The sequence below is a fragment of the Diadema antillarum genome, unplaced genomic scaffold (assembly GCF_040938485.1).
Source record: "Diadema antillarum isolate AM-2024a unplaced genomic scaffold, OU_Dant_1.0 scf00000032, whole genome shotgun sequence".
Lineage (NCBI taxonomy): Eukaryota > Metazoa > Echinodermata > Echinoidea > Diadematoida > Diadematidae > Diadema > Diadema antillarum.
In genome coordinates, this window is record NW_027270921.1 from 3,830,999 (window position 1) to 3,846,772 (window position 15,774).

The 15,774-nt window shown below is 38.5% G+C and overlaps 1 protein-coding gene across 1 annotated transcript; it reads right to left on the reverse strand.

Moving 5' to 3' along the window:
- Positions 1-1,594: 1,594 nt before the first annotated feature.
- On the reverse strand, positions 1,595-15,449 carry LOC139742074 (alpha-amylase A-like). The gene is made up of 6 exons (XM_071652638.1): positions 15,197-15,449; positions 13,199-13,455; positions 8,050-8,206; positions 7,385-7,623; positions 4,658-4,949; positions 1,595-3,051 (listed from the first exon to the last, which is right to left on the reverse strand). The coding sequence occupies exons 2-6, from the start codon at positions 13,446-13,448 to the stop codon at positions 2,220-2,222; spliced, it is 1,770 nt and encodes a 589-aa protein (XP_071508739.1). The 5' UTR covers positions 13,449-13,455; positions 15,197-15,449; the 3' UTR covers positions 1,595-2,219.
- Positions 15,450-15,774: the final 325 nt, after the last annotated feature.

Below are 15,774 nucleotides of genomic sequence, written 5' to 3' on the forward strand. Positions count from 1 at the left end.
TTCAGAATCAATCACACACGCACGCACGTACGCACACACATATACTCATGCACCCGCACACACGCTTACGCACATACACATACTCACACACACATACTCCCATACACACACGTACGCGAGCACATTTCAGGATGATCGCACATTATACGAACATCTCATACATACGATGATGTTTATGAGGGTCGGATAAAAATACAATAATTACGCTTCCGACATTACAGGATGGCAAAACACATTATTTTCAGAAATAATGCATAGTTTATTTACATCTCACACACGTACACATATAATAGAATAGAATACATGAATAAAGTACTTGCATATCACATGATACAATACATTATTTTTCTCACACATGTAGTCAATGACGACTATATTACAATGGATAATACAGTGCTTTTGAAACTGCCTAGTAGAAACTGCCAAGTATGAATTACTCATAGGTACTCCTCCTCCTTTCAGACTGTCATGAAGCTTCCTGGGCCCCATTTCATAAGATATGTTAGGATGGCAACTCTTGCTGGAATGGCAGCTTTCAATAGCAACAGCCAATCAGGAAGCTGGATTCTTGTCGTTGTCATGACAATTGCCATTCCAGCAAGAGTTGCTATCACATCAACTTTTTATGAAAAGGGGCTCTGGAGTTTTACGTGTATGAGTGTATATGTTTAATAAACATTGTACATCATTTTTTGCCAATGGAGCAAGGTGGGGTGTTGTTGGAGGGTATCACGTCAGGGGCTGATCCAGGAATTCTGTAAAGAGGGGGCGCGTTTACAAAATTAAAGGGGGGGCGCACGCACCCCTCCTCCCCCCCCCCATTTTTTCTTTTTATTTCTTCTGTTTAAACAAAAAATAAAGGGGGGGGGGCGTGCGTCGGTTGCGGACCTCCCTGGATCCGCCACTGCACGTCTTTTAAACAGCAGGGACCAGCACGAAAATATGCGACATTATTGGAACGATCACGTCACGTACTGCAGGTGTTTGGCATTCTGTATAATATAAAGTAGTACTTCTTCCAAGACATAACATCTTTGTGCTTATGACTTGCGAGGCTCCTCCTCATGTGCTGTAGAAGGTGTATAAAACCAACAGATTAACATGCGTTAGGTTGTGTGTGTGTGTGTGTGTGTGTGTGTGCGCGTGTGTGTGTGTGCGTGTGTGTGTGTGCGTGTATGGTTGGTATATCTGTGACAAACAGATATACATAAAGGCGCAGACTTAAAGAGATGGATTGCAGGCAAAAAAGAAAAAAAAACAGTGACGATGCTGATGCTGCTGCTGATGATGATGATGAGGATGACGATGAAAATAGCGGGAAGTCATGGAATAACGACTGGCTTATAAGTCTACAGTCATCCTAGTCTCGGCACTTAATGCTGCAACTATTAATGAAAAAATAATAATTGTAACCCCTATTAGCATCCTCCTGAAACACAAAGTGTGTGTGCCACTGTGAGTATGTGCGTGTGCTTTCGTACTTATTAAGGATGATGGTATGCAGTATGTTATGATGCCTATATTCCGCTATCACAAACTTTGCTGGACAGTTATGTTTCTCAACCTCAAGGGGGGGGGGGGGGGCATTTCATGAAGCGTTTTGTCAGATATTGTTCTTGTTTTTTTTTTTCTGACAAACTGTCATAAGCTACTGGAATCCTTGCATCTGATTGGCTGAGAGCAAAGTTGTGCGACAAATTTGTCGGACAAAACGCCACATGAATGACCCCCCCCCCCCCCCGTAACCTTCTTTTACAGCAAACTACATTAGTTGTGACATGCGGGAGGAAAACAGAGTTGATCGTCATTTTGATCGGAAGTGCAAATGAGGTATACGTGTTTCAAACATAGTCCATCAGCTGTCGTCTTTGGTATCAGCCTACAAGCCATCTGCGCATCTTTGATGCGTGGACGTTCTCTCTCCTAATCCGCCACGGACCACTTTCCAGTTTGCTGACGATCCTGAGCGCATGTCACAAAGTTTCCAAACGTCACCTTCGTAAGATTGATGTAACCACCTCAAAGTTTACAACGATTCGCGTTTTCCCTCAAAAGTTCCGTTAAATCTCGATACCAGTATTTGATAAAGTTGTTGGCTGGAAACTCTCGTTTCCACCACCAATACGTCTTCAGTCTCATCTATCTCTGTTTCTTCCTGAGGATGGGAAATCGCGATGAATAAAACGTGTGTATGTGTCACTGTCTATACATGTCACCATCTAGGCTCTACACCTGCCGCCTCCGCTCCCGGCTTTTGCGCCAACATGCAGCGCTATCATTGGATCTTCTCCGGGATATATTTCCAGCCACGCCAATCCAGCTGAGTCAACGACCACGCTGTGCCCTGTGCATCCCGAGATGGTCGGGTCACCGGTTATGACGTCACAGTACACACCTGCCGGAAGACCCGTTTGCAACGTTCTCGAGAGCACGTGGGGCTCGTTGTTGAGCGCGAAAAATGCGCGGCTTCCGCGGGAAAAGGCGATCTGATTGCGGCCATTGTCCCACCAGTTTTGGACTGGGAGTCCCTTGGCGGCGTTTCGGAAGCAAGCCATATTTCGAATTTGGCGCCACCTATGCTCGCAGATCCAACCGCCACCACACGTTGTGTCTGCGTTGATAGTGGGACTATGCGTATTGCCGCTAGCATCGGATGGCGGGCCCTGATCGCTGTCCAGAAACGCGTAACTGCTCATCACGCGCGTAACCCCATAGTCCCACGCGAGCATGAAGGCAACGGCTTTCTTGTACTCGTAGGGAGTTTTGTGGGTGAGCACGTTGCCCCCGCCGCCGTGGTTGCGCTGGTTGTCGTGATTGTCGATGAAGACCAGTGCTTTCTTGTCGGGCATCAGCCCCCACTGTTCACCAAAGCCCGAGTACCAGACGGCAGCCTTCGATGCCGTTCCGATCCCGAACACCTCGTCGCCGTACTTGAATTCAGTCACCGAACCGATGTCGAAGTATTCCGCCGCCCGGACGGCCTCGATTCCTGTGCGATCGATTACCTCCTGATAGATGTACGGCTTGGTTCCCCAAATGGTTTTCTTCAGCCTGTTAAAAAAAATATAGAAAAATTGCTTGTTATTCATTGTGCTATCGTATGTCTGTCACAACCTGTTGTCTGAAATAACGTAGTTGCAGTAACTCAAGCCTGCTCTGTCAATATCGTCAATATAATGATTTGACAGCCCAGCAGTACAACACATTCAACACAAACAATGTAATCATACGCTTTAATAACATCCAGAAAAAAGCAAGGTACAGATGGTATAGTAATCTTCAGTGTTTCCACTTGCAGATCCAATGGAAAGGGATTTTTTGGTTCCTTTGATTTTGTTTTACATCTGTTTGTAGTTTCATTAATTCATTATTCGTTTTCTTATGTATTTTCTGAGGGTCCCACATCGCACAAGCTTTGCCTTTTAGTGGGACCCTCCACTTGCATTCCCATCCTTATTTGATTTGTACTATGTATATGCATATACTTAGTATCTAAAAGGCAAAATTATGTTTTCTTCATTTTGTTACTCATTATCCCATGTATTTTCTTTATATAAAGAAAATTCAACCTACTATCACTTTTCTAGCTCAATGAAAGAGCACTTGACTAACCTCTTTCAGAAAGCAGGGGGAATGATATTACCCTTAACATCTGTCAGTAACAAGTTGACGGAATGCGTAATTTTCATGAAAAATGAATTATTGTGGAATTCTTCTCATATTTTCTTTATATTCTTGTCCACACATGACGTCAAAAACATTAGTAGTCTCCTTATCCAGTAATTACAACACCAAAACTTTAAAAATTCATAACTTTTGCACCGATTGTCTGATTTTCCTCACACTTTCACTGATGTGTTCTACTAATATTGCTGCTTTCACTCAATTCAAAGTTCTCTTCGGGTTTTGGTTTCCTTTAAGTGAAATCAAATCGGAATCTCCCCTTGCACCTTTTCTCCCTTCTTTTGTGTGTAGGCCTACATCCTATACTGCTATAGAGAACATTTTGTTGTTGTGGTTATTGTTGTTTCGTTTACAAGGAAACGGCTATCATTTCATAAAGCATCATTGTGTATAGTCAATGTTTAAGCCCCATTGTGACGGACGGACACTCCGAAAACATACAAATGCTTCTGGGGACACTTCGTGGAGGAGACATAAAAACGGGTGCACGTCACGAGACCGACACCCACGAGTCATACAGCCCACGAGTCATACAGCTCACGAGTCATACAGCCCATGAGTTATACAGCTCACGAGTCATATATAGCCCATGAGTCCGACACATTAAGCCCCGTGTTGTATCAGTCGAACTCATGGGCTTTATTTGCCTAGTGTCGAAGTCGTGGGCTGTATGACTCGTGGGTGTCGGTCTTGTGGGATGACCCCCATAAAAACAAGAGCTAAGCACGTGAAGGGTTTGAGGGCAGTGTTGCGATTTTTCATTGCGAAGAAATCTAAGGAAGCCGCCATCACCCATTGGTAGCCATGAAATAATCGCCCATATATATCACCCACAATCACGATTTGCATCAGTTATAAATAGGAGAGGAATACAGGTTAAAAACAAGACAAAAAAAATAGAGAGCACGTCTTCCCGATTGTGCTTAATTAAAGAATTGCATTTCCTACGTCATCACTCGGGTGACTGTCGTACCTGTCTACGATGTCCTTCAGATCTGCCGGCCACATGTGCTTTGCGGCGTCGATCCTGAAGCCGGCGACGCCCATCTCCAGCAGTCGGTTGAGGTAGCCGACGATGATCTCGCGGGTGTGGTAGTCGTTGTCGGGGCCGAAGTAGAGATCGTTCAGTCCCTCGAGATCGCAGTTGCGCACGTTCTCCGCTTGGTAGTAGTCGGAGACCCAGCCATCCCCGCTGGGACACCGCCCCTTTGGCACGTTGAAGTCATGTATGCCGAATGGAACTTCAGGGAAGCTGTATCTATCGTCTGCCGGAAAGGAGCCATTGTTAAAGAGAAATCACGTATGAAACAAACGGCTGAAACTGCTGGATGAGTAGCTTGCTGACGGACAGGCGCTTACTATGACACGCACTCATTCAAACAGAACAGGATTACCATTTCTCATAATGATTCAAGTAAAGTTATATTTCTCACTCTTCCATTCGATACATCAAAATATACAATATGGGAATAACTATCTGGTCGATAGCTCTGCCCCCTTGAACGTCACCTGAGCTAGATAACTCCGTATTTTATGCGAATTATGCTCTTTGTTTCCTTTTTTATTTTTGCATTTCAGAAAACGAAATCTGATGAAGATGAAATGTGAGCATGAAAATAGTAAGAAATATTACTCTGTCGCCTTATTTAGAATACAAACATCAGTGTGACAAATATCACAGTTTGTAAAAATATTTCGACATTAACACTACAATAACGCATTTGATGACCAGTTTAAAGAAAAATATTTGTTCATTTCATTTTGTGCAATTTACGAAGTACAATTCCGCAACAATTTGATGGTAGACAGCCATTTTCTCTTTCAGTTTGGAACACCAAGGAAGATACCACAAGTAAACTGATACCTTTACATGCTGTAATGTGCTGCTCTTCCAAACGGGGAAACAAAATTATGGTTTATAATAATCTATGCTTTTCTTTCTGCATCAGTAGTCAGCTAATGCAACTATCCATTGATATACACTCAGCAAAAAAAAAGAAGAAGAAGAAAATGAACAATTTTTCAAGTTAATATTTCTCATAGCATATTTGGTTAAAAGTTAATGTTTCATATACCATATGATAGGTAATTTAATTGGCTATCAACCTGGTAGGTCAATAGAAAGGTAAACTTTACGCATGAGTGAACACCTTTGTTTTTCTTTTCAAAAGCACAAAAGTAAAAATTGCAAAAATGAACAAGATGTCATTCGTGAGTAAGTGCTCTTCCATGCAACAATAAGAACAAAAGACAAATTTAACACAATAAAAACATGGCTTAAGTTGCAGCAATAAATCTATGATCACTATAATATCTTTAAAGCCCAAAGGATCAATAACGGCTGAAATAATTGAGGAAAATGAAGAATCTTCCGTTAAATCGAAATTCAAATGAATTTAGAAAAGAAGCAATATAAACAAAAATGATAGGAATTTCAAATGATTTTTCAAATTAGGAAAATTGTAAATGGTACTTAAATTTGTCTCATGAATTCTTAAGTTACTAAATTAAAAGAATGAAATATAGATATTCTGTTCATTTAATCATCCTTGTGCCCTTCCCTCCTATATCATTTGCAGTTTGAGTTGACAGAAAATTCTTATTTTCCACCTTTAGTTTCCCACTTTGATTTTGTTTGAGGTTGTAAAGAGATAAAGAGAACGAAAACTTTTATACTCCATTCATGCCTCTCATTGTGTTAAACCGGTCTTTCGTTGTCATTTGTATCTTGAAGGGCATTTCCAAAAATTGAAAAGCAACATGTCATTTTTTGGAATTTTTACTTTTTTGCCTTGGAGAACAAAAACGAATGTGTTCACTCATGCGTAAAATTTCCGTTTGTTTTGACCCACTAGATTGATAGCCAATTAAATTACCTTCAACATGGTATATAATACATTGATTTTCATCAAAATCTTCTATGAATGATATGAACTCGAAAAAAATGTTTATTTTCTTTTTCTTTTTTTTCTTTTTTTTTTTGCTGAGTGTATAAAGTTCATCATGGAAAGCAGGAGTTGATACGGGTTACTAACGCAGACGTCACTAATTCTACCGCAGCGTGTATAACAGGAAAATTGGATTATTATTTATTCTTTTAAAATATCTTGAAGTGAGCGGAATGAGACTCCAAAATTAGCACAACCCAAGGGGGCGCCAGACTCGAAGTTGACGTATAGCAATTCGAGTGCCCAGACATCCACGTTGTTTCAGTGTCCAGAGCAGATATTTTTGTAACACTGTTTATCCCGTATTTTTTCCTTTCATTTTCTTCTTCTTCTTCTTATCGTTCTTTCCCGTCTGCGTTCTCTTCTTTATTTTTCCTTTTCGTTTATAGCTTCATAAATCATTACACATTTATCGCCCATAACGCCCGTCGACCTTTAGCTGCCGTATCTCTCCCGCTTTTAGTCTAACATGGAATAAGAGTCGTTTATATGAAGGGTAAGGTGTCTTTGTTCAGAACTCTTGATCTTTGCAGTCGTTAACTTTGCCCGTGGAGCTTGGGAAAGGGGTGATATTGTGATACTTAGTCGGCGATTATCAGGTAATAGCAGAAAGTGGTTTACAAAGCTGCCCCATCTGTCCCGTATGTCCTATCCCCTCCTTTATCTCTAACGTTCAATCAGTGGGCACAGATAACTGCTCGTTAGATGAATCATCGCGTATTTGGTTACGCTCTTTTTCGACTGAATGATACCTTTCGTATGTTTCGCCATGTGGTTAACGATGGCGTCAACGTAGATCCGCACGCCGACCGCGTTGCACCGCTCGACCATGTCGCGGAACTCCCTCTCCGTGCCGCTGCGGCTGTTGAGGCGGTAGCCCATTGGCTGGTACCGCTGCCACCAGGGGGCGAAATGGTCTTCGGTTACGATGTGCTTGTGCTCATTGGGAGGGGAAACCTGGACACCAGCGTAACCGTAGGGCCCGAGGAATCTGATCGATGGGATACACATATGGACGAAAATTTAATAATCATTGTGTGTTGTTCCCAGGTTCTTTTTTTTTTTTTATTAGCATCATGAATCAATTCGTATTACGAATTCGTTTGCTGTTGTTGTTTCCTTTTTATGAGAGAAGCAATATCATTATGTAGGAAGTGACGGTCACCTATTTCAAATTATAGTCCTATTTGTTTAGGCAAGGTTGGTTCAAGTAACCCATTGGAAATAAATTCAGAACTGTGCTTACAGAGAAGATTGTTTTGGATATAAGTAATTCATTTATGTTAATGTTCAGTTGTGCTTTAAGAGTTTCCATGATGCAGACTTACTTCTTTTTCTACAAAAAAAAAGTAATAATGTATCGTATAATGAATAAAAAAGCCTAAGGGTTATTCTTGCTCGATAGAGGGCGCCATACCTCTCGCACTCTGCAGCAATGTCGCTCCACTTCCATTCGAAGAGGTGTACGATCACCGTTCGTCCCTTCTCGAAGTTTTGCTCGTCCACCGCTGTGGTTACGCCCGACAGGATTCGACGGACAAGATTCAGAGCTCGTATCGAATGCTCTCGGATATCTGTTGAGGACGAGACAAAATTAAGATGAGCATTTTGGACTTGTTTTGACTCGTGTGTGTTCATACATGCAGTGTTTGAGACACTGAATTCCCGAATGAAAGTGTAATAATTATGACCACAATAATATAGAGAGAAATCAGGTGGCGTGAAATCAGATTACCGGCGAAAAAGGCATATCATAGCATAATCTGTTTCAAGATTATTAGTCTTTTGCAAGGAAGAGAATTTCCAATTATATATCTCGAGTGATGACCAAGGTATCAAAGTCCTATTGAATTATTCGTATTGAAAATACGACTTAAAATAAGGGTCAGATAGTCAAAGAGGGTATTGGATTTTAAACAATGTTTTCCGTCATTTTCCGAGCACAAGAACTTATTTACATTAAGAAGAAGAAAAAGAAAAGAATTGTTTGAATGTGGCACACTCACGGCGCGCCTTTTGTTCTCACAATGCATAGACGTTCGAAGGGGCTTGTCAGCATGACTCTGTAAAACAACCAATCTAATTTTTTTACCTTAACTGTTAGAACACCTCGTTCGTATGCTATTATTGGAGTTGGAGAAGCGCCTTGTCTTCTTTTATAATCATTGTTATTTCATATTACGCATACGAATTTACCTCACCAACGTTAAGTGTAGGAGGATTCCATTTACTTTTGTAGACATAAATTTAGCGAGACTATATGATGTAACATTTGTTCTATTGTATAACGTAAAAATGTATCAGTATCATTATTGTTATTATCAACGCACATGCACTGCACACCCCCACACATGCACACACTCACATTTACATTCACGCACAGACATTGCAACGTACTACACAAAATACATGGCCCTAGAACAACCATTCTCAACTTTGCACTCAAATCCTCATGACTCATAACAACGATCATCCTGACCAGGGTATCATAAGTAATCACAGTAAATACTACACTATTTCGGATTTCAATAATATGTTCAAATCTTCACTTGATTCCACTGCAAGTCATGTTAATAATTCCCGTAGTAATTCCACAAATAGGAATGATGACACTAATTATAACCCCATTAAAGATTTTAGTTTATTCCACTGGAATGCTAGAAGCTTAAACAAAAATTTTGATTCATTTGAACTACTTCTTCTTTCTTTACAAAATTTTCCCTTTTCCGCAATCGGTATAACTGAAACTTGGCTAGGGCACACGTCTCCAAATTTGTTTAGCCTTGATAGATATAAAATATTTCGCTCTGATCGTAAGAGAGGTAGAGGGGGAGGGGTAGCCCTATATATATATAACGAATTGCGAGTAAAAATAAGAACTGATATTGATATTGAAGGTTGTGAAAGCCTGTTTGTGGAAATCATTAATGATAAAATGAAAAATAAGATAATTGGTGTTATATACAGGCCACCAAATCATAAAACCGAAATGTTTTTAGAAAATTTTGATGAATGCCTCAACACGATTACACAAGAAAATAAGGAAATTTATATTATGGGCGACTATAATATTGACATGACGAAAATAGATACTTTAGCGGTAAAATTAAAAACTATTCTTTTTTCATATGCTTTCCATTCCCATATTGATAACCCAACAAGAATATCCCAAACATCTAAAACCTTGTTGGATAATATTTTTTCTAATAACTTTTCTGTAAATAAATTCATTAATGGTATTTTATATTATGATATATCTGATCATTTACCGATATTCATTATTCTTCGTTATTCTGAAAACGTCAAAAGTATTTCAAAACCCAGGCCGATAATGTACAGAAAAGAATCAGACGAGAATATTGAATTACTTAATCTTGATTTAGTGAAGGAAGAATGGCAAGAAGTGTATCTTCAAAATAACGCCGATAAAGCTTATGATATTTTCCTAGATAAACTTTTATATTATTATCGAAAAAACATTCCTTTAGTTAAGAAAAAAACACGCAGAAAGAACAAACATCCCTGGATTACAAAGGGAATCATCAATTCAATAAAAACCCGTAATAAATTGTATAAACTGGCGATTACTACCCACAATACAAAACATTTTACAGATTACAAAAAGTATAGAAATATACTCAGTAATTTGATTCGTATTTCTCGTAAAATGTATTATTCTGATAAGTTTGATAATCAAAAGGATAACGTAAATGGTTTATGGGAAACTATATATGAAATAACAGGTAAAAATAATAAGGAAACATCGTCCGTTTTTTATAATGACAACAAAGAACTCATAAACCCTGATGAAATATCTGATGCTTTTAACTCATACTTCGTAAATATTGGCCCCCAATTAGCTTCAAAAATAAAAAACAAACATGTTCATTCAAACTTTACTGAATTTCTTCCACCAAACTGCGACAAATCCCTTTTCTTTACCCCAACAGATGAGGAAGAAATACTGGAGATTGTTAACAGATTAAAGCCATGTAGATCTAGTGGCCATGATGAAATAAGTGTTTATATACTGAAGAAAATCATCAAACAAATAACCACACCTTTATCTTACATTTTCAATCTTTCACTGTCTTCTGGAATATGCCCAAACTCATTAAAAATTGCGAAAGTAGTTCCAATTTTCAAAAGAAAAGACGACCCTTCTCTTTTAACAAATTATAGACCAATATCGTTATTACCTAGTATTTCTAAAATTCTGGAAAAAATTATTCATAAACGCCTGTACATTTTTCTTCATGTAAATGACCTACTTATACCTAATCAGTTTGGATTTAGAAAGGGCCATTCCACCGATTTAGCTATAATTCAATTGTTAGATAAGATTACTGAATCTTTTGCAAATAAAAAACATTTTATAGGAATTTTCATGGATTTATCAAAGGCTTTTGATACCATAGATCATGATATATTAATTTACAAATTAAAAAGATATGGTATTCGTGGTTTAGCACTTTCTTGGAATATTGATTATTTATCCAACAGAAAGCAATATGTACTATTTAAGTCATCTAAATCTCCGAATTCTAATATTGTATGTGGTGTTCCCCAGGGATCAATTCTTGGCCCTCTACTGTTCCTTGTATATATTAATGATATAATAAATACATCAAAAACTCTTAAATTTATACTTTTTGCGGATGATACTAATATTTTTTACTCCCATGAGAACCTTGAAACACTGTTTAATACTCTGAACACGGAAATAGACAAAGTCTCCCGATGGTTTATATGTAATAAATTATCCCTTAATGTCTCTAAAACAAATTTTATACGTTTCAAACCTACTGCTTCACAGAACATTAACAGCAGTTATAATATCAATATTGATGGATTATCTTTAACTGAAGTAAGATTTACTAAATTCTTAGGAATCACAATTGACTCGAGTTTAACTTGGAACGATCACATTCATAATATCCACACGTCTGTCTCAAGAACTGTAGGAATTTTATATCGACTGAAAAACTTCATTTCTCAAAATTCCCTGACTATTCTATACAATGCATTGATCTTACCACATATCACATACTGCAATATCGCTTGGGGAAACTGTGGCTCAACTAAAATTAATCCAATTTTTACTCTCCAAAAACGTGCTGTACGTTTGATTACCAATTCCCGTTACTTATCCCCATCCAATCCCCTATTTCGTCAACTAAAAACATTGAAAATTGAGGATCTTCACACCTTTCAAACTGCTGTTTTTATGTATAAATATACATTTAATTGTCTTCCAAAAATTTTTGATGGCTTCTTCACTCCAAATTTCACCGTTCATTCATATCCAACACGTCAGTCGTCCGATTACCATCTCGAAAACCCCAGAATCATTTTAGCTCAAAAATCATTAAAGCACAATGGACCAGATATTTGGAATTCTTTACCCCCTAATTTAAAACAACGTACGTCGTTGAACATTTTCAAACGAGAACTAAAAAACACCCTCATAATCCAGTATACTTCTGACACATAAATATTCATACCACCTGGTCAACAAACACCCTAAACAATGAGTTCACGGCCATAACTGAAGTAACATTCACCTCATCACACTGATACACAAAATAACACTCAACGTACAAACCAAGATTCATCCCAATACAATGCACACCACCGCACGCCCTTCGCACAATTACTTCCCACTCAGTGAGTGGCAAGATTTTCTTTATGTATCTCTTCGTTGAGCCCATTGCACAATTACCCCCCACTCAGTGAGTGGCAAGATTTTCTATATGTATCTCTTTACCTGGGGCCATCATCCTCGTCAAGCTTAGCTTATGATGATGGTCCCCTGCATTTCATTTTTATCATTTCCTATTGCTTCCTTTCATATATGATATTCGTTCTTGAAAAAAAAAAGAAAATGTATGTAAGATCCAAACGTTACGAATATTAGCTGTGTAAATGACTGTGTAAGTATTTTGTTGATTTGTTGATTTGCATTGATTTTGAAATGCAGAAATAAAAACTGAACTGAACTGAACTGAACTTTTTCTTTACGAGCAGCAAGGGTTGTTACACTTGAAAAACGCAAATGTTGAATTCACATTTAAAAGGGCCAAGGAGTGACAGCATTTTTTAAGTGTTGCATCCAACTTTTAAAATAGCATTTTAAATGTCGAATCTAGCAGGAAAACCAACACTTTGAAAATGTTGTCACTCCTAGGCCCTTTTAAATGCTAATTCAACATTTGTGTTTTTAGAGTGTATATTTGTGCGTGTGTGTGTGTGTGTGTGTGTGTGTGTGTGTGTGTGTGTGACTGTTTTATTTTCTGACAGGACTGCAGTATACAAGCTACGATTTTCAGCAGTCCCCTCAAAACAAACAGCCTTCTAAATTATCTGTCGTTTTATACAACTTTAATCAATATTCCAAATAACTTTGTTTAAAGTTTGTCACCTTACCTATAACAATTCACGAGATGATGTAAACATTTTTGGAATACTTTGTGTTTATACAATTATTATCTTTGTTTAAGATTGTGTTTATTTTTTATGGAAAAAGATCAATGAATTGCAATAAAATGATATTTTTTTCTAGGTACCATGGACAATGCCGGCAGCTGATCGGGCCAGGTCGACGAGCAGACTTGTCGCTGATTTTGACATTGGGACGGCATTCGCTGCATCGCTTTCCTCTGCATCGGCGAGCGGTTTTGCGTGCTGCTCGCAGGACAGAATGGCAGCAGCGAAAAGAAGGACCAAAAGCAGTGCTCCCCTTCTTGGTACGCCGTTCCCCGCAGGTTTGGAGCTGCCGCTGTGAGAGAATGCGTGCTTCGGCTCCTCATCCCCCATGACAGACCTTTGGGAAGAAAACAATCATCGAGGGAACTCGCTTATTTTAATTCTATTTTATTTGTTACATCTGCATATACTCAGAACCAATGTCACTTTCTTGGCAGCAGATTATCCACGTTGTCTTCCACTCCGGTTTGCTCCACAGCCAAACAAAGAGGGGGCGGAGTGAAGACTACTTAACACGTGGAATCATGTTGGAAAAAAAAAAGGAGAAAATATTATGAAATACGCTACCTGCACTATCTGTAATCTCACTCGGGAGAAAAAACCGCAATAACAACAATCGAAGCTACATTTTGAAATATGCGCTGGTCAACACAATTACATCGATAAGGCTGTGTGAAGTTCACAGCAGTGTGCTTAGAGTGCAGTGCAAACAAAAACCTTGTTGTGGGAGTTACTTCTATGTTGTGTAATTCCCCTTCAAGACTCGTGCCCGTTCTGTCAGGATGGAAACATCCATGCTCAAAAGGTCACCTTCATGTCAAATTTTCTAGAATCCGAATGCTGATAAGTAACAAAAGGTATTCCTATGAACATAATGTATAAGGAATACGTGTAAACGCAAAGCTCACTGCGTTATATGTATAAATGAATGAATTGATAATATTTTAGATTCCTATAAATCAGATATGTGAGCATTTTTGATGAAATGACGTTACAGAAATTTTACCAAAGGGTCATATAACTGATGCAGTTTAAAATCTAATCTATCAAAAATATTGTCAGATGGGTTACATCATATAGGCTACCACCTCGTACTCTTCCTTTCTAATATACTTTCACAAGTTTTGTGAATCATTCTATGTTCTTTAATATCTTGAAGTTTTGTCATCGTGGTTGCGGTAAACTTTAAACTTAGTACAGGATTCATCTTACCAAACGATGCTGACGGGAGTATCAAATAATATGTAAGATGACCATGAAAACACATAAACGAATCTGAAACAACAGAGAGGCTCATTTACGAGTGCAAATACATTATTATCATAGAGAGATGGGCCTATGTTCTAACAAGCTAATCATACACAAAAGCCATCAAAATTACTTACACACTTACAATTTTTAAAGAACTATACGGAAGCTTTCAAAAATCAAAGAAATAAGATATGAAAATTGCAAGAAGGATTGAAAGAGAATCATGGGCAATAAAAGCGGGGAAGAAGGTATCGCATGCATTGGGCATAGTAGGCAAGGCAGCGAAATTTCATGTAAACAAGAAAACAAGCTATATGTGGAACAAAGTCAACTAAATACATGATCTCAAGTAGAATCGACACAAGTGATGCTGACGATGCATTTCATAGCATTTTTCTGGAAAATTGACGCATGGTACATCTTACCGTAACCACTGTCAATCTAATGAATCATGTCACATCGTCATAACGTTGTTAGTGTTCGTGTACGTATGTCGCTTCAACATTTTGTTCAACGAGTTGATTTAATCTTAGCATGCTTAGCATGGGTTTTTTTGGCCACCCGCTATTCGGGCATTTTATTCAATCTGAAGATTTTGTTTGTTTGTTTGTTTGTTTGTTTTTTCTTCTAACATTCACCAATTTGATTTGCCGTAACGTCAGCACTATAGCTTCGGAAAATCGCATATTATGATATCCCTCAGTTAGATAAAAATGTTACTCATGAATAACTCCTGCATTTTTATTTTACTCTTGGTTTTATAATATTGTCCGTTTGCGAACCCATAATTCTTTTCTCTTGATATTTTGTAAGTAACAAATCTGTACCTGGAAAGAATCACCAAAAGTAATCTCGCAGACAAGACAGAAGAAAAACGAGTTCCTGTCGATGATGCTCACAGCACGAGTTGCTCCCACTGATGAGATGGCAAGTAAACTAAAATATTTCTCTTTTATCAAAAGATTCAAGACCAAAGCAGGCAGTGGAGTTCGTGAAATGGTGAAGTTCCACTTTTTCTTCGTCCAGCAACTTCAAAATCAAATGCACAGCTAAGCTACAGATGTGGACTGACTGGATCTTTTCCCGGCGCTGGTCACTGACAAAGTGGATGTTTCAAGCAATGTGCTCGAAATAAAAAGCCAGGCTCCATTCTCGGTTCCCATATATATGTAGCTCCACTGGTCTTTTCAATGCAAATTATCATTGTTATTTTGCAAACACACACTTAAAAAGTTTGAACGCCTCATGACACGTGTTAAACGACACGTGATTTAGACCCGCCTCTGTGATTATGATATAACAAGACCCAAGATGAAAAATACATCACGTTTGTTGTTCTATTTTCCTTTCTCCCATATGTGCATGTTGTTAACCACGCTGTTTGATTCTGCGATCTTAAGGCATG